General features: G+C 54.2%; 2 protein-coding genes across 5 annotated transcripts; both read left to right on the top strand.

Moving 5' to 3' along the window:
• Positions 1-1,945: 1,945 nt before the first annotated feature.
• NME4 (NME/NM23 nucleoside diphosphate kinase 4) lies at positions 1,946-8,392 on the top strand. 3 transcript variants are annotated; one of them, XM_068967728.1, is made up of 5 exons: positions 1,946-1,960; positions 6,871-6,981; positions 7,227-7,328; positions 7,425-7,537; positions 7,992-8,392. In XM_068967728.1, exons 1-5 carry the CDS (start codon positions 1,946-1,948, stop codon positions 8,113-8,115), a joined length of 465 nt encoding a protein of 154 aa, XP_068823829.1. In that variant the 3' UTR covers positions 8,116-8,392. The 3 variants fall into 3 exon arrangements, with proteins under 3 accessions (XP_068823829.1, XP_068823828.1, XP_068823830.1); XM_068967727.1 differs by lacking the exon at positions 1,946-1,960 and adding an exon at positions 5,253-5,343 and having other exon boundaries at positions 6,848-6,981; XM_068967729.1 differs by lacking the exons at positions 1,946-1,960; positions 7,227-7,328 and adding an exon at positions 5,253-5,343 and having other exon boundaries at positions 6,848-6,981.
• Positions 8,393-9,882: 1,490 nt separating this feature from the next.
• Positions 9,883-18,060, top strand: DECR2 (2,4-dienoyl-CoA reductase 2). 2 transcript variants are annotated; one of them, XM_068967600.1, is made up of 9 exons: positions 9,883-10,036; positions 11,185-11,253; positions 11,585-11,636; positions 12,208-12,343; positions 15,091-15,215; positions 15,284-15,377; positions 15,529-15,633; positions 16,075-16,289; positions 17,162-18,060. In XM_068967600.1, the coding sequence occupies exons 1-8, from the start codon at positions 9,957-9,959 to the stop codon at positions 16,287-16,289; spliced, it is 876 nt and encodes a 291-aa protein (XP_068823701.1). In that variant the 5' UTR covers positions 9,883-9,956; the 3' UTR covers positions 17,162-18,060. The 2 variants fall into 2 exon arrangements, with proteins under 2 accessions (XP_068823701.1, XP_068823702.1); XM_068967601.1 differs by lacking the exon at positions 9,883-10,036 and adding an exon at positions 10,373-10,506.
• The last annotated feature ends 431 nt before the right edge of the window (positions 18,061-18,491 follow it).

Here is an 18,491-nt window from a genome sequence, read left to right as displayed (position 1 = left end):
GCATTCTTGCCTGGAGAATCCCAGGGACAGAGGAGCCTGGTAAGCTGCCATCTATGGAGTTGCACAGAGTCAGGAACGAGTGAAGCGACTTAGCAGCAGCAGCAGCAGAGCAACTCATATAAAATAATGCTGAGCTATAACCCTAGGTCGGGGCTTCCCAGATGGTTCTGCGGTAAAGAAATTGCCTGCAATACAGGGGGCACGAGAAATGGGATGGAGGTGTCTATCCCTGGCTGGGAAGACCCCCCTGGAGAAGGTTATGGCAACCCACTCCAGTATTCTTGCCTGGAAAATCCTATGGACTGAGGCGCCTGGTGGGTTACACTCCACGCAGTCACAAAGAATCAGACATGGCTCAGCATGCACATATACCCCCAGGTCAAGGAATACCTAAAAAGCCAATAAATACATTAAATGATATTTTAAAATATTAATTTAATCCAGAAAGGTCAGCAAAGGAGAAAGAGAACTATACATCAGAGGGGGCAAACACAAAACAAATAGTAAAATAGATTTGACTCACCACATCAATGTCCCTGTGTGTGTGTGTTTGTGCTCAGCCATGTCTGACTCCTTGCAACTCTTTGGGGTAGGATTTGCTTCTAAACTTGCATCCATGGCTGTGGCCTCAGGTCCACACTGGTTGTTGGCCAGAGACACATGTTCCTCATCCCATGGGGCAGCAAGTGAGGGGGAAGGGGAGGTGAGTTCACCTTGACGATTGATGACCAGACCCTCTCCTGCTGTTTCCTCCTTGTCACTGGGTGCAGTCCACACTTCAAGGGCAAGGGAGGGGGTTATAGAAGGATGTGGGCTGAGCAGTTGACTGTTGTTGACTTACAAAAGTTCTTTGTAAATTCTGATCAGATATATGAGTTGCAAATATTTTCTCAACTCTGTAGTTTGTCTTTTCCCTTTCTTGACAGTTCCATGCTGTTCACCTAACTGTGTTTGATCAGTTGAGAGTCTCACCAGCAGTGAGGAGTCTCAATGGGCTGCTGCTGCTGCTAAATCGCATCAGTCGTGTCCAACTCTGTGCGACCCCATAGACGGCAGCCCACCAGGCTCCCCCGTCCCTGGGATTCTCCAGGCAAGAATACTGGAGTGGGTTGCCATTTCCTTCTCCGATGCATGAAAGTGAAAAGTGAAAGTGAAGTTGTTCAGTCGTGTCCGACTCTTAGCGACCCCATGGACTGCAGCCTACCAGGCTCCTCCATCCATGGGATCTTCCAGGCAAGAGTACTGGAGTGGGGTGCCGTTGGCTTCTCAATGGGCTACACTATCACTAAATATTTGGAATTTTCAGACTTGGAGATTTGTGCCATCTTCATTTGCGTTTCTCTGATTACTTCTGAGGCTGATCACTTTTGCACAGTTTACTGGGTGTTTGGAATTCCTCTTTGGAGAAATGAATCTTCAACTATTTGCTGTGCTTCTTGGGTCATTGGTCTTTTACTCACTGATCTCTGGTCATGGAACCCTAGATTTGCATGGTTTTTAGGCGACGGAAACATTCTTTCCTGTCCTGTGACTTGTCTTTTTCTTTCTTCATGGTCTATGTGTGTGTGTGTGCGTGTACTTTAAAAAAAAATTTATTTTATTTATTTTGGCTGTGCCAGGTCTTAGTTGCAGCACGCAGGATCTTCAGTCTTTATTGTGGCATGTGAACCCTTAGTTGCAGCATGTGGGATCTAAGTCCCTGATCAGGGAATGAACTCATGCCCTCCACACTGGGGGCATATATCAGTCACTGGAGCATCAAGGAAGTCCTTGTGTGTGTGTATTTAACAGATCTTATTTCTGAGAAGTTTTCGATTCACAGCAAAATTAAGCAGAATGTACAGTTTGCAAACACCCCTTGCTCCCAAACATGCACAACCTCCCCCACCATCAGCATCCCCACCAGACCATGTGGTACGGTAGCTACAGCTGATGAATCTACACCATGAGTCACGCACAGGCCACGGTTACATTAGGCTTCCGTCTTGGTGGTGCACTTCTGGCAGGTTTGGACAAATGACAAATAAAGAATCTGCCCACAATGCAGGAGTTCGATCCCTGGGTCAGGAAGATCCCTTGGAGAAGGGAATGGCAACCCACTCCCATATTCTTGCCTGGAGAATCCCTGGAACAGAGTAGCCTGGTGGGCTACAGTCCATAGAGTCACAAAGAGTCAGACACAACTGAGTGACGAACACACACATATGGTAATGACATGTATCTATCATTATAGTGGCATTCAGGGTGGTCTCACTGCCTTGAAAATCCTCTGTGCCCTGACTCTTCATCCTTTCCAGCTCCTAAGCCCTGGCAACCAGGAGTCTGCGTTCATTGCAGTGCGGTGGCTTCCCTTGTTGCAGAGTGCGGGGTCTAGGGCGCACACTCTGAGATGTGGCGCATGGGCTTAGCTGCCCCGCAGCCTGTGGAACCTTCCTGCACCAGGGGTTGAATCTGTGTCCCCTGCATTGACAGGGGCAGGTGTTCTTAACTACTGGACCACCAGGAAAGTCCTGACTTGCCGTTTTTAGAGTATACGAAATCAAAAGGGAAATCAGACAGTACTGTAAGGGACTTCAAGGCAAGCGAGACACAGGCTCAACTGCCGGCCCAGGATGATCCCACATGCCCATGGGCCACAACTACCGAGCCCAAGACCTAGAGCCTGTTACCGCAACAAAGAGGGGCCCCTATCTGCTGCAGCTTGAGAAACATCAACAGCCTCAGATACGCTGCTGATACCAGTCTAATGGAAGAAAGCAAGGAGGAACTAAAGAGCCTCTTGATGAGGGTGAAAGAGGAGAGTGAAAAAGTTGGCTTAAAACACAACATTAAAGAAACTAAAATAATGGAATCTGGGACCATAACTTCATGGCAAACAGAAGGGGGAAAGTGAAAGCAGTGACAAATTTTATTCTCTTGGGCTCCAAAACCACTGCAGACGGTGACTGCAGCCATGAAATTAAAAGATGCTTGCTTCTTGGAAGGAAAACTATGACAAACCTAGACATTATATTAAAAAGCAGAGATATCACTTTGCCAACAAAGTCCATATAGTCAAAGCTACGGTTTTTCCAGTAGTCATGTATGGGTGCGAGAGCTGGACCATAAACAAGGCTGAGTGCTAAGGAAGTATCAGGCCACCTGATGTGAAGAGCTGACTCAGTGGAAAAGACCTGATTCTGGGAAAGATTGAAGGCAAAAGGAGAAGGGGGCAGCAGAGGATGAGATGGTTAGATAGCATCACTGACTTAACGGACACAAATCTGAGCAAACTCCAGGAGATAGTGGAGAGAGGAGCCTGGCGTGCTGCAGTCCATAGGGTTACAAAGAGTTAACACAACTTCCTGACCGAAAAACAAGAGAAAGCCTGCAGGCAGCAATGAAGACCCAGTGCAGAAAAAAAAACCCAAAAAATCCACCTTGCAATGCAGGGTATGTGGGTTGAATCCCTGTTCAGGGAAGTAAGATCCCACAGCCAGGGAGGATCTAAGCCCGTGTGCCACAAATGACAGAGCCCATGGGGTCTGGAGCCCATGCCACAACTAGAGAGAAGCCCACAACAAAGATCACAAGTGTGCAACTAAGATCCAACACAGTAAGAAATCGATCAATTAAAAAAAAAAGAAAGAGGGACTTCCCTGGTGGTCCAAAGACTAAGACTCTGCACTCCCAATGTAGGGGCCCTGGGTTCAATCCTTGGTCAGGAAACTAGATTCCACACGCTGCAACTAAAGATCCCGCATGCCACAACTAAGAGCCAGCACAGCCAAATAAAAAAATAATAAAAGTAAATATTAAAGAAAATACTTTGAGATGAAAGAAAATGAAGACATACAAAAACAAATGGAATACAGTTAATACACTGTTTAGAAGGAAATTTATAGCTGTAAGTGTCCGTACTGAGAAAGAAAAAAGATTTCAAAACAATCATGTTCCATGTTAAGAAAGTGGAAAAAGCGGGTCTCTTGTATTCAATATTTTACTGGAGATCCTGGCTGTGGTCACCATGTTTCTCCCCTCCGGAGTTTCCAGCCAGAGCAATTCATTAACAAAATGAAACAAAAGTCATCTAAATTGGGGAACCTTGCGTATACAAATCCTGAAAAATCCAGTAAGCAACTATTAGAACTAATAAATGAATTCAGCAAAGTTTCTGGGTACAAGATCTACGTACAACACTCAACTGTACTTTTACACTCTTGGAATCAACAATTGAAAATGAAACTAAGAAAAAAACTTCATCCACACAACACACAGAAATATATATGGGGACTTCCACGGCAGTCCAGTGGTTGAGACTCTGTACTTTCAATGCCAGGGGCCTAGGTTTAATCCCTGGGGTAGAAACTAAGATCCTACACACAGCGGTGGTGTGATCAAATAAACAAATATCACAGCTTAAAAAACAAAATTTAAAGTACGTATGTTTTTTTAAAAACTCATTACGTTAGATCCCGTGGATCTCAAAATTCAAATAGTAAGCTGCCACCTTTTAACCTGAACTGTACTATAAATGAGAATATCTGTGATTTCTGTTTATGATCAATTCACAAGCATCGCAGGTGTTTCAGTGAAGCTAAATTCCTCCCTTTCCAGGCCAGTTGAGAATAAAGGTGGGATTTTTCCCCATCCAAATGCCTGGATGCCCTGCCGAACCTTGCCTGACCATGCAGGTCCATCCTCCCAGCTCAGAGTGTCATTTCAGAGGGAGACCCAGACCCAGGTGGGAGCATCCGCGCCCCCGCACCCCCTCAGCCCAGAAGCCGGCCCTGCTTCCAGGACAGGGGTGCAGGCCAAGACAGGCGCAGGAGGACCTGCATGAACTCAACAGGATACTTAAGGACTGCGTTGATATAAAGACGAACACGATCCGTGCTGGGTTCATCACCATTATTCTTTTTTTCTTCTGATTTTAACAGAAATTGACATTAGACACTTCCCAAGTCCACTCGAGTGAAACAGCGTCTGGGGGGAGGTGCGGGGGTGTGCGGAGTGCGGGGTGCAGGGGGACAGGGGGAGGAGCCCTGGCGCAGAAGCCTGGGGCCGCTTGCCCTCCCTCGACTCCTTCCCCTCCCTCTCCTTCCCCCAACCCGCCTCCCTCTCTCCCTCCACCCCTGCGGCCTCCTCCCGCTTCCCTCCTTCCACCCTTTCCCCCAGTTTCCTTCTCTCCCGCCTCCCCCTCCCTCCGCCCCTCCCCCTCTTCCCAGGACCCTCTCCCCTGCGCGCTCAGCGGGCGCCGGCGGCTGGGAGTCATGCGCGGCCTCTCCGGGCTCGCAGGGCTGCGGGGGCTGCTGTGCGGCGCGCGGGCCCTGGGCCCCAGCCTGCTCGCGCGCTCCTGCTCGGGTGAGTCCGCCCGCCTGGCGGCCACGTGCGGGGTGGGGCGGATCGAGGGGCCGCCGGCCTTTGCTGGCGCACGTGCGGCCTCGGCGCGGGGGCCGAAGGGCCCGGAGCAGGCGGGCTGGAGAGTCGCACCCCTGGGGTTCCTGCCCCGCGGGGCTCCAGCGCTCACCGCCGCCGTCACCGCTCACTCCCAACCAGGCCCCCACGGCCCCACTCACCTCACCTTGCTCGGGGCAGGGGGTCCGAGGGCTCCGGAGCAGGAGGAAACCAGAAGCCTGCTTTGTGCTGGCTGGGATCCCAGCGGGCCCAGGGCTCCTGCGTGGGGTCATTCTCAGCAAACGAACACTCCTATCCTGAGGCGTCTTTCCTCCTGGCATATCCCTGCCTGGAGCCTTGAAGGTATCCGGGGGGTCCTCCGCCCTAGCAGCTGGCCCTCGGACGCTTCCAGAGTCCTGGCGTTGCAGTGCTGGCAAGGGTAAATTGCCATCTTCCGAGGCAGGAGCCAGCTGGCAGTAGGCCAGGCTGGACAGCAGGGCCCCTAGGGACTGGGCTTTGGGGGAACGAATAAGGGTGGGGCCCTTCCTGCAGTGCAAGGCATTGAAGGTACCTGGTGGGCACCCCTGCTTCTCAAGCCCTCCTGGGGCTGGGAAGGCAGATGCAGATGCCCCCAGGGACACTGGCTCTTCTGGACCTGGCAGCTCATCTCTTCTCCTGTTCTCTCCTCCCTCTCTGCAGGACTTAGCCACCAATCCAGGGTCTGGGCCCTTTTCCAGAGTACACTTGACCCTAGACCCAATGCCAAGGGTCAGCCTAACTCTGGAAGTGTTAGGCAGTAGGAGGGTGATGACACTGGGGGTCTCTCTGGCATCGTCACCCCCGGAGGAGGAGGGCTGGGGCAGCGTTGACTTTAGGACACTAGGTTTCAAGTGTCCTTCCTGCCTTGAAACCCCAACAGCAGCCTGGCCAAGGAAGGTGTCAGAGGAGGAGCCCTCCTGTCTCCCTGGCTGCAGACAGGGACCCCTCCCCCTTTCTCAATTCCCAGGTCCCTCTCTCTCCCTGTGACCCACCTAGTGGGAAAGTGCTTTTCACTCTCCCTGGTCCCTGCTGTTATTTCACCTCAGACCCAGAAAATGGACGCTGGGTCCCTTCTGATGTGGCAGTTTGGGGGTGCAGACAGTGTCTACGCTGGCTCCCCGAAGTACAGGCGTGAACATCAGGACTTGTACTTTCTTGCCAGTGTGGCATCTCAGGGGCACCAGCTCCATCATGGGCAGCTTCTCCCACTGCCTGCCTGGGTGGGGCCATGCCCCCTGTGACAGGCTGAAGTCCCCAGGGGCCCACCATGCTGGACAGTCCTGGCTGTGGGCACCATACTTTTCCCCTCCAGTACTGCTCTGGTTGAGGCAAACTCTGCAGTCTAGGGGACACCTGGGTCCTGGCAGGGAACTCAGGTCCAGGAGACATGAAAGGTGAGGCCATGGCAGCCCCGAGCCCCTCTCTTCTACAGGAGGACCCTCCTGGACCCGGGAGCGGACGCTGGTTGCGGTGAAGCCAGACGGAGTACAGCGGCGGCTAGTTGGGGATGTGATCCAGCGCTTTGAGAGGAGGGGCTTCAAGCTGGTGGGGATGAAGATGCTGCAGGTACCAGGGCTTTCCGCCTGTGGGTGAGGGGACTGGGGTGGGGGCTGTTTTCAGCCCTGCATCAGGACAGCCTCCTTGCGCTGGCAGTAGAAGGGGAGGGGCGGGAAGTGCCTGCCCTGTGCTCCTGTAGCTGGAGCACCAGGCCTTGTCAGTGTCGTCTGCCGAGGGCCCTGAGGTCAGGATGCCACAACCACTGCCCTGGTGCCCGGTGGGGCTCCCTCTCACACATTCCCTCAATGCACCAGGCCCCAGAGAGGATCCTTGCTGAGCACTACCATGATCTGCAGAGGAAGCCCTTCTACCCAGCCCTCATCAGCTACATGAGTTCCGGCCCTGTGGTGGCCATGGTATGGCGGGGCCGTGGCGGTGGGAGGGTGGAGGGCCCTGGGTTGAGCCCTGGGTGACTCCCGCCTCTCCCTACCTCCTCTATCTCTCTGCTGCAGGTCTGGGAAGGCCCCAATGTGGTCTGCACCTCGAGGGCCATGATAGGCCACACCAACTCCGCCAAGGCTGCCCCTGGCACCATCCGGGGAGACTTCAGCACCCACGTCAGCAGGTAACACACTCAGCCACTTGGAACTGAGGCCCAGTGCCCTCGGGGCTCAGGGTGGCAGCCTGTGCCCAAGGCAGATCCACCGGGCTTGGGTGTCTTGCTCAGGGGAGGGCGAAGCCAGAAAACTTGATGGTAGCATGTCAAACCTGACGTTGGCTAGTGCAGTATTTTTCAAAAACCTTTTCACGTACACAGGAGATGATAAAGCATTCCCTGTGTTGTGTCTATGCTCTGCCATCACGGTCTGTCACCTGACTTTACCTCCAGACACCCCAGGGGTTGGCCCGGGACAGATGCCGAGGTCAGGCTGGAACCGTTTTCCAGCTCCTCTGTTCTTCCTTGCCCCTCTGCACCATCACCCACCTACTCCCCTAGACAGTCGGGGATCGGCAGACTGTGCCTAGGACCCCTGAGGTGCATGCTGAAGCCTGTGCCCTACCTCTGCCACTTGGCACAGGAATGTCATCCATGCCAGCGACTCCGTGGAGAGGGCCCAGAGAGAGATCCAGCTGTGGTTCCAGAGCAGTGAGCTGGTGGACTGGGCAGATGAAGGCCACCTCAGCAGCATCTATGCAGCCTGAGCACGCAGGCGCCTGCGGTCACCCCGGCATCCACTCAGGACCAGCTACCTCTGTCAACAAGAACTTGAGCTCACACCCACGCTCTGCCCATCTGTCCCAGACCACCTCCCTGTCCACCTTCTGCCCCACTCCAGCCCCAGAATGGGTTGAGCCACAAACTTTATGTGCCTTTTAGTAAGCCAGCAAGGGACTGGACCAAGTCCTTTCTGAACCAAAGTGCCAGACAAGCTTTGGGGTCCAAAAGCTGGTAGTGTGACCGTCCTTTCCCCAAAGTGGGGACATTAAAATTCACTGTGCTGTGTGTGGGAGTGGAGTGCTCATTATGGCCCCTGCCATCTCTGAGGTGGCAGTGAGGCCTTATTCAAAGTTGTAAGCAGCTTGAAAGTAGAAATGAAGCTTACCATCTCACATACCAGGAGATCAAGAACTTTGTTGAATGTATGAGATAGGCAGAAGTCCAGAAGCCTCCAGCCTGTAATCTGGGAGCTTCAAGCTGAGCCACAGATCTTGTGCTGTCCCTCAAGGAGGAGCTCTAGGCAGTTGTGAACAGTAGCACGAAGGGGTAGGCAGGGAGCTGAAGCCGCCCCGAAGGCAGAAAGGCTGGTGGCCACACTGACACTGCATATCACTTCTCACACCTGGTCCTCAGGTGTGTCCCTAGGCACTTGTCACAGGTACTGGATACTGCATGTCATTACACCTGCTGAGACCGACTGGTCCTCTCCCTGCTTTATGACGTCTTTGAGACGCTGGCCTTGGGTTCCCGGCTCATGTTTTTCCCTGTGCCTCCACTTGAGGGCGCGGTTGAAGGGCCTGACCTTTAACTGGCCATGAAAGGGTCATGTTTGAAGCTGATCCTGGGGCTGGCCATGCGAGGAAAAGGCCTTCCTAGTTTCCCGTGATTTTCCTAGGCTCTAGTCTCCTTCCCTCTTTGCAACAGGGTAGAGAAGCACCCGGGAAGGGAAGGTATTTAAATGCTAGGCGAGTCCGAAGAAGTGTTTTAAATGCACAGCAAGGCCCAAAGCGGTGAGGGAAGCCGAGAGGCCCCGCCTCGGCCCGTGAGCTCCACCTCAGCCCGGGAACCAAATGTTCCCTGTGTCCGGCTGGCCCCCAATCCAGCACTGACGCCCAATCTTGTGAAAAGGAGTCCAAAAAGCTGAATTTTGATTCGCGTTCACCCCGCCTCCGCCACGGGAACCGGCCCGCTGCACTGCGCCTGCGCCCGCCGCGGTGCGCACACTGACTTCCAGTCCCAGCAGGCCGCGGGGCCCTGAGGGCGGGACGTTCGTGGAGAGGCTGGGGAAGGGAAGCGGGGGCGGGGGGCATCCTGGGAATGGTGTGGGTCGCGGGGGCGGAGCTTCCTGGGAAGATTGAGGACTGAGTAGCGACTGTCGTGGGGGCGGGGCACTCTGGGAGGCGTGAGGACCGGGGTGGGCGGGGCATCCTGGGAGGGGCTAGGGGCGGGGCGTCCTGGGAGGAGCGAGGTTGTGAGAGGCGGGGCATCCTGGGAGGAGCGAGGTTGTGAGAGGCGGGGCATCCTGGGAGGAGCGAGGGTCGAGGGGCGGGGCACCCTGGGAGGAGCGAGGGGACGAGGGGCGGGGCGTCCTGGGAGGAGTGAGGGGACGAGAGGCGGGGCGTCTTGGGAGGAGCGAGGGTATAAGGGGCGGGGCGTCCTGGGAGGAGCGAGGAACGAGTGGCGGGGCATCCGGGGATGGAGGAGCTAGGGGACGAGGGGCGGGGCGTCCGCGTCCTAGAGAGCCTCCCGTCCTTTGAAGCCGAGGTTAGAGTACTGGTATCCCGGCGGGTGTCTGCTTTTGCCACCCAGACGCGCTCCGAGCGCCATGGCGCAACCACCAGCCGACGTCAGCGAGGACGACTGTCTCCCGGAGTACCGCCACCTCTTCCATCCGGACTTGCTCCAGTGAGCGTCGCGTCTGGGGCGCCCCAGGGAGCCGGGCAAGGGGCGGGGGCACCTGCGGTGCGCGCAGCGGGGGACTGAGGTTTTCCTGGGATGTGTGAGGACCCCAAGCCTGGTGTCCAGGCTGTCCAGATGTTCGGGTATCCCAGCGATGCAAGTACTGGTGTTCCAATCTTTGTCCTGCGTGAGCATGTCCTGTTTACCGATGGGGAGGTGGGGACGAGTGTCAAAAAACACAGAGCAAAGGTCAGGAGGAGGAAGGATTAATTATTACTAGCAGCAAGTAAGGAGAACACTGAAGATTTTCCCCATAGCTGTCTCTCTGAACAGCAAATTTGGGGAGGTTTTAAGCTAAGAGTGCAAGTATCTTAAGAAGGGGTTTGGGTAGTTGATGAAGTCCAATCCTTAGTTCGTTAAAGTCATGAGTGTCAGAAAAAGTCACTGTCATCATCTCAGAGGTTCCAGCTGGTCAGGTGATTGAGCACTTCAGGCTGATCTTTACCATCAAAACAGAATTGGGAGACTTTACAACCAGTATATGATTCGTATCTTGGCCATTGTTACTTCTCTTGCCTGATGACAGTTGTTAGTTTCTGTATTCTTCTGAGACCTGTCGAGGACAGCACTGTGTCCAGGCTTAGATCACAGAATGGCGTAGGCCCCAAATGGCTTCTCTTATGTCAAGAAAAGCCTGCTTGTTTCTCTTTCTCCAGGAATCTGCTATCCTATCCATTTAGAGGGCGGCTGGAGGAAGGCTTATGTTTTGAAAACATTTCTCATTAATTGATAGCTTTCTGCATAGAGACTTCTAGGTTGAAATCATTCTTCCCAAAGATTCAGAAAGCTGAGGAATGCAGGCCTTCAAAAGTGGCGTTTCTCAAATTTGACCCAAGTGCCCAGGGCAGAGGATCAGTGGAAGAGCACCTCCCCTATCCCCATTCAACAGCAGTCCCTTACTCTTTTTATTTTTTATTTATTTAGAATTTATTTATTTAGCTGCACTGGATCTTAGTTGTGGCATATGGGGTCTAGTTTCCTGACCAGGGGTGGCTCCTGTGCCCCCTGCATTGGGAGCATGGAGTCCCAGCCAGTGGACCATCAAGGAAGTCTGTACAGGGGCCTCTGTAAAGAGTCTCTGTTTTTTCTCTCAGGGACAAAGTGGCTTTCATCACAGGTGGTGGCTCTGGAATTGGGTTCCGGATTGCTGAGATTTTCATGCGGTAAGTGAGCATTGCTTTGAGTGTTCCATGCCCCATCTTGCTGTCCCCTCCTCCTTGGGAGGGGGCCTGGGATCCTGGGCAAAATGCCGGTCAGTGGTGGGAACCCCTCTAGTTCCAGGTCCGTCAGAGAACATTTGAAAGGGGTCCTGCCACAGTCACTCAGCCCCACATAGGCCCCTGGGTCCTCTGCCAGCTGTGCCTTCAGCCCCGGGCTGATGTTTAAGCCTGAGAGACCCTTGGGGGAGGGGGCCCCTTAGATTGCTGGGCAGGAGCCGTGCTGAGTGTGTCCCTTGCGCCTTGCTGCCCTCACTCCTGCTCTCTGGCTTTGCAGGCACGGCTGCCACACAGTCATCGCCAGCAGAAGTCTTCCCAGAGTATCGATGGTGAGGGGGCTCTCCTGTGCCTAGCTGTCCATGGGTGACTTTGGGGGCCAGGGACCTAGGCCTGGAAGGTCCTGAGGTCCAGAGGGTGATCACACCAAAACCAACCTGTCTCCCAAATATGGAGCTTCAATGGAAGTGCTCCCCAGGGATACTCTCGTGTTTTTACAGAGTCTAATTATCGGGTCCTGTGAAGTGACCCTTCTGTTGGGTGGTACTGTGGCCCTAGCAGAGATCTCTAGGCTCAGCAGGTTCTTGAGAGGGGAACATATTTCCCCTGCCATAGCTGGTCTCAGCACAGGGACTGGACATGAGCTGGAGCTGCTGTTGACCTGTGACCAGTGGCCTGGAGGGTGATGAGAGGGGAGAGGGTACAGGATGTCTTAGCGTCCACCAGGGGTTGTGGCCCTGGAGAGGGCCGCTTGGCAGCTGTGCCTCCCCAGGGTGGGTTTCAGCTGCAGAACCCAGGTCCCTGGCAGAACCTGGCTCATCATCCTTATTGGATCCTGAAGGGCTATGCCTCCAGGCGAGGCCAGAAGGCTGCTGCCCACCTCTCTTCCTGTCTGGCTTCTAGGCTGCCAGAAAGCTGGCCGCTGCCACCAGCCAGAGATGCCTCCCTCTGTCTCTGGACGTCCGAGCTCCCCTGGCCATCACGGCAGCTGTAGAGCAGGCCCTGAAGGAGTTCGGGAAGATTGACATTCTCATCAACTGTGAGTCCTTGTTGAGCATGACTGGGGGCTTCTGACGGGTCTGCAATACCAGACCTTCCTGTTTGGAAGCCCTGGAACTGTCCTGGCTCCAGGCCACTGTCTCAGCCCAGCTGTGCCCCTCCTGGGTCCATGCAGCCGTGGCTCAGGAGGATGCCCCGAGAACTAGGCTGAATCACAGAGAAGGGTCAGTCTCATGTCCTGAAGCTCCCTGTTAAGGAAAAGGGAAGACCCATTATTGTTTTAGTATAGTTTTACTTTTCAATACTTATTTATTTGACTGTGTCAGGTCTTGATGGTGGTACTCAAGCTCAGTAGTTGCAGCTTGAAGGCTTAGTTGCCCCAAGGCCTGTGGGACTAGGGATTGAACCTACGTCCCCTGTGTTGCAAGGTGGATCCTTAATCACTGGACCACCAGGAAAGCCCCTGTTTTAGTAGTTTTAGATTCACAGACTAATTGAGCAGATAGTATAAACAACTGCTCATACCACACTCCTGCCACACACAAACACATAGTGTCTACTATGAATGCCTTGCATTTGTTACGACTCTTAACTATAGTCTCTGCTTTACATTCAGGTTCGTTTCTGCTGGAATTTCCTTTAAAACCTTACCGTGTGACAAAATACTCTAGTAAAAATTACTTTAAAAAAACCCCCCCAATTAGTGTATTATTTTCCTGCCCCTGACAAAGTCATCAGCTGGGCAGCTTCAAACAGCAGGAACGCATTCTCTCACAGTCTGGAGGCCAGAGATGCGAGAGCGAGGTGTGGTGGGCCGCGTTCCCACAGGAGGCCGGGAGAGTCTGTCCGGGCCCGGCTGTGGCTCCTGGGGCTGCTGCCTGGCATCCGTTGTCTCCTGGCTGCATTCCTCCAGCCTCTGCTCCGTCTCTCTGTGCACGGCTGTGTCCCCTTTAAGGACAGCAGTCCTTGGGTTTAGGCCACCCTATTCAGTATCATCTCATCTTATCTTTTTATTTTTTTTCTGTAAAAACAAATACTTTTATTGTGTATATATCAAGCACTAAGGCAGGCTTATTTTTAACTCTCAGACTGATCTATCCATTGGACATATTTACTCTCATTTAATAGGTTTGAGAAAACAGGGATTTAGGCAGACTGTTGGGTTCGTCTGGACCACAAAATTAGTTTGTATTTTAACAGAGGTTTGTCTGATATACACATACACACAGGGTTAAGAAAAAAACACTGTTACTGTTAGACCAGTAGTAAAAAAACAGCAATTCTCCACTTTTTCTCTACCCATCCCTGATTTTCATTCACCAGAGACTACCAGTTTTAACTCTTCAGCTATTTGTTACTGTACTTCTTTCTAAGTGACAAGTTATACTGCTTTTTTTTAAAACTGACATTTCTGTATCAGATCTTGATGTATTCTCCATTACATATACACTCCTTTCCAATTCTCCTAGGGTTATCTAATAATTTGTTATTATTTGTATTCAGTGTTTACATAAATATGACTGACTTTATATGATGACTAACATTATTCACAGTTGAGTTAATGCAGTGTAGTTTCTGAAAACTTTTATTTTTCCTGCGGCTCATAATTGCCTCAATTTTGCTTCCTTAATTAGAAAAGAATATGCAGACGCCTAATGCGTCTCCAGACTCTCTAGAACCTAAAAACCTCTGGACCCTGTATTTATAAACACATGATAATGTATCCGTTTTCCTTTCTGAGACATTCCACCCTAACTATCTCCTTTAGGCATTTCTTGTTGACCTCATGCTGTTCTCCCTTCTTCTCTCTTTTATATGGTTATATTTTAGCAACTTTATCATTACTCTTTAAGTAAAATAAAATGACCTCTTCCCCCATCGACAACAGACTCTACATATCAACTTCCCACTTTAAAAGACACCATTACTTTTCCAGGCACCTGCCCTGCCATCCTGCCTTGTAAATTGCACTTTTACGCCATCAAGGCTGATAATACTGGCATTCAACTCTGTAACCGTAATTAAGCATTCTTTTAAAAAGATGAAAACCATGAACAGCATTTACATTATGATTATTTAACTGTTATTCAATAAACCACCAAGCTTTGTGCTATGACTGGATTTCCTTTTCTTTGGCTCCAAGATTTTGAACCACATGCTAATTAGAGCAACACTGAAATTGAGTCCACCTTCTTATACTCCAACCTTTGGTCAAAACCCTGCAGTATTTTACACCGTTTGGTTATCTGAAGGATGTGTTCCTCTTACAACGTTTTTTTTTCACTGAAAGTTTCTGATCGTCATAGTTTTCTCTTGCGGAATGAAGAGATGTTTGCATCTCATCTTATCTTGATGACATCTGCAAAGACCATGTTTCCACATAAAGTTAAGTTTACCTGCACTGGGCTTTGCAGTTGGTGCAGTGGCTAAAGAACCTGCTTACCAACTCAGGAAACACAGGAGATGTGGTTTCGATCTCTGGGTTGGGAAGGTCTCCTGGAGAAGGAAATGGCAACCTGCTCCAGTGTTCTTGCCTGGGGAATCGAATGGATAGAGAAGCCTGGTGGGATTACAAAGAGTTGGACACGACTGGACGCTCAAGCCGTGCAGGCATCAGGTGTTGGGATACACTGAAGAGTGTATCTCTTTGAAGCACGCGATCCAACCCATAACACCTGCTCTGCCCCTCATTCAAGAGTTTGCCTGAAAGCTGAGGTTCCCTCCCTGGCCAGCCGGGACCACCCTGAGGTTGCAGATGCTTTGACCGCTGTCTCCTTCCGCCTGCAGGTGCAGCTGGGAACTTCCTGTGCCCGGCCAGCGCCTTGTCCTCCAACGCCTTCAAGACTGTGATGGACATCGACACCTTGGGCACCTTCAACGTGTCTCGCGTGCTCTACGAGAAGTTCTTCCGGGTGAGTGTCCTGAAGCCGGGGCCTCCCGGTCCTGGCCGCGCGCTCACTGCCTCCCTTGTGTGTTGCAGGACCATGGAGGGGTGATCGTGAACATCACTGCAACCCTGGGCGCCCGGGGGCAGGTGCTCCAAGTGCACGCAGGCTCTGCCAAGGCGGCCGTGGGTACAGGCGCCCCCCTGGTCTGCCCGCCTGGGTTCCTCCCCGTCCCCAGAGGCCGGCAGTGTCCCAATGAAGCTGCACCCCCACCACGTCCGGGACACCCTGAAGGCCGGGCAGCCCTGCTTCTCCCTCACATAGCCTGCCTCCCCTGCAGATGCGATGACGCGGCACCTGGCTGTGGAGTGGGGCCCCCAGAACATCCGCGTCAACAGCCTTGCCCCTGGCCCCATCAGTGGCACTGAGGGGTTGCGGCGTCTGGGTAAGGCTAGCCCAGCGGGTGCTCCCCCGGGCACAGGCCCCACCTCCAGGGGCGCTCCTCCCACCTGGCTGGGATAGGCCTGGAATCAGAGACAAGCGCTTATGGCTCCCCGGGTGGGCAGAGTCCATCCCCAGCCTGGGGACAGTTCACGCAGCCCTGCACAGGGCTAGGGACCGGACTTGGGCAGCTGCCCCTAGAGCGAGAGCCCAGGAGCTGCTGGCCTCGTGAGCCTCACGCAAAGGGCCCCGCTGAAGCCTCCAGAGCCTTGGCCGTGAGCAGGGACAGGCCTTGTGCTAGCTCCACAGTGGGGTTACTGGGCCCGGCCCGGGACAACGCTGCCGGCGTCCCCAGCGTTACCGGATGCAGCTCAGGGGAGGCTGGCAGAGGAAGGTGGTGGCCCCCGGGTCCTGGGACTTGCCTGAACCTCTTCCTCCCTCCCAGGTGCCCCGCAGGCTGGCCTGAGGGCGAAGGTCCTGGCCAGCCCCCTGCAGAGGCTGGGGAACAAGACGGAAATCGCCCACAGTGCCCTCTTCCTGGCCAGCCCGCTGGCGTCCTTTGTGACGGGGGCCCTGCTGGTGGTTGACGGGGGGGCCTGGCTAACGTTCCCTAATGATGTCCAGTTGCTGGCAGATTTCTCACCCTCCGCTAAGCTTTAGGTGACGCCCCGCTCCCACCGTCGCGGTCACCCGTGTCCTTGGCCCCCTTTCCAGACACCCACCTGTGGCCAGGGGTCACTGCGCTGGGCCTGACGCCTTGCCCCTCAGTTGCTCATGTGTATTTCTAGATGCGCTCTCAGGCACCCTGGGCTCCCTGGCTTCACTTGTGGGGCGAGGGCCGGATGGTCTTGTGGGCACACAGGGCATGGTGGGGGTGCTGGGAGGGCCCAGCCCCTGCCTCCTGGGTCCCTATCACAAGGTAGAGACAGGACTTGGACTGGCTCCTGTCCCGTCGGAGGTGGTCGTGGTGAAAGAACACTCAGGGCTCACAGTGTTCGGTCTCCCCATGAAGCTGTGGTGGGCACCGGCTTCCGGAGGGACTCCTGGTCTCGGGTGGGCCTGCTTATAGGAGAAGTGATGCTAGTCGGCTCTCTGGTGTGGTGGCTGGCAGACACAGTCAGCAGACAGGAGTCTGAGCAAACTCCAGGAGACAGTGAAGGACAGAGGAGCCTAGAGTGCTGCAGTCCATGGGGTCGCAGAGTCGGACGTGACTTAGCATCTGAACAATGAGATGTGTTCTCAGTCCTCCAGACACGCAGAGCAGGGTGGGGGGTGGGAGCAGGGGAGGAGGCAGCAAGGCCTCAAGTGGCAGGAGGGCGTGGGTGCTGGGCAGGCCCCCTAGTCGCTGGGGTGGAGAGCACTGGGGGAGGGCAGGGAGGAGGCGGGGGGCCACCGTGTCCGCTTCAGGAGACACACAGGTCTGGTGGCCTGCTGTCGCCCAGCCTGCCACTCACTCCCCTAGGGCTTGTAGGGGGCCACCCTGGCGTCCCTCGGTGCCCCAGTGACCTGGTGTCTGCTGATACTTCTGACAGGCAGTGGACAGCGTGCTGCAGGGGACTGGTCCACAGCCCACTCTCGGACCGCAGACCTGCCACCCGCCAGCCTGCCCAGCCTGAGCACCAGACCCAGCAGTCCCAGCCGGGCATCTGAAGAGAGACCTTCCTCTAGGAGCGGTGCTGCGCCCATGCGCCCTCCCCATGGCCCTGTCAGTGCGCAGGGAAGCAGGGGCAGTGACCAGGCAGGGACCTGCCCATACGCCCTCGGGCAGCCTGTGCTCCAGCACCTGGCCAGGCCCCGCCCCAGCCCAACCCAGGGCCAGCGCTGCCCTGCCTGCCCAGCCCCCACTCAGGCTGGTCTTTCTCTCCTGCCTGTGTCCAGGGGGTGCCTCCAGGTGGCTCCCGCGGCCTGAGTGGAGAAAAGAAAGTGTTTCAGGCCGTCTTCTGCTCTCCCACTTTGAGACCTTGGCTTGACAGAAATGCCAGACCAGGAAGGCTGGAGGAGTGTGTCTGAGCGCAGCCCCCAGGCCTGTGTCCTGCGTCCTCTCCCCCGGGTGCGTGGGCTGCAGACAGGACCTCTGCCGGCGCAGGTTGGGGTGCTCCCACCTGCCCTGGAGAGGACTTAGTCCTTGGTCATCAGAGGCTCACTCTCTGGACCCTCCAGGAGGCCTGGCCCTCCCTCACCCTCCCCTCCCTCAGGCCCAGGGGGAGGGGGATCTCTGGACTCTCAATTGTTCCCCAGTGACACACATTCAGGCCAAGCCCTATGGGGGCCACTTGGATCCTGGGCTTGTTTTCTGTGCTGTTAAAAACTTAGAGCTGTTGGTCTGCCCTCTGGCCTGACAGGTGGCTAACTGCCCTCCTCCGCACCGCCTCCCATATCATCCATTTGCATAGGCACAGGTTCTACAGTTTTGCCAGAAAATGCATTTCCTGAAAAAATAAACGTCTTACTATAAAATTATATATTCAGTGGACTTCACGATACTTCTAGAAGGAGAAGGAGGACACCCGGACTGGTGAGCTGGGCATTGAGAGGCAGCAGTGTGTCTCCTTTTTGTCTTTTTCCTGTGAAGAGTTTACAAAACACTTTGCCTAATGCCTGACATGCACCCCCCCGCCCCCCACCCATAGATGAAGGGAGCCTAGGAGCCAGGGGAGGCTGTTTGCTCCCGGTTGGGAGGGGTGTCCTCCGAGGCTGGTCCTGGTGCTGCCACTCACTCTGGGCTTGAGCCCTCTGCCCCAGGCACCCGCGCCCACCTGAGTTCCTTCCTACCCTCACAGTGCAGGGGCAGGGAACCCAGTGGGCAGAGGGGTCTTGCTTGCCACTTAAACCAAGGCCAGGAGGTCCACCAGCAAGGCAAGT

Source organism: Capricornis sumatraensis, chromosome 3, assembly GCF_032405125.1.
Source record: "Capricornis sumatraensis isolate serow.1 chromosome 3, serow.2, whole genome shotgun sequence".
NCBI lineage: Eukaryota > Metazoa > Chordata > Mammalia > Artiodactyla > Bovidae > Capricornis > Capricornis sumatraensis.
This window is presented reverse-complemented; position numbering and strand designations above follow the sequence as displayed.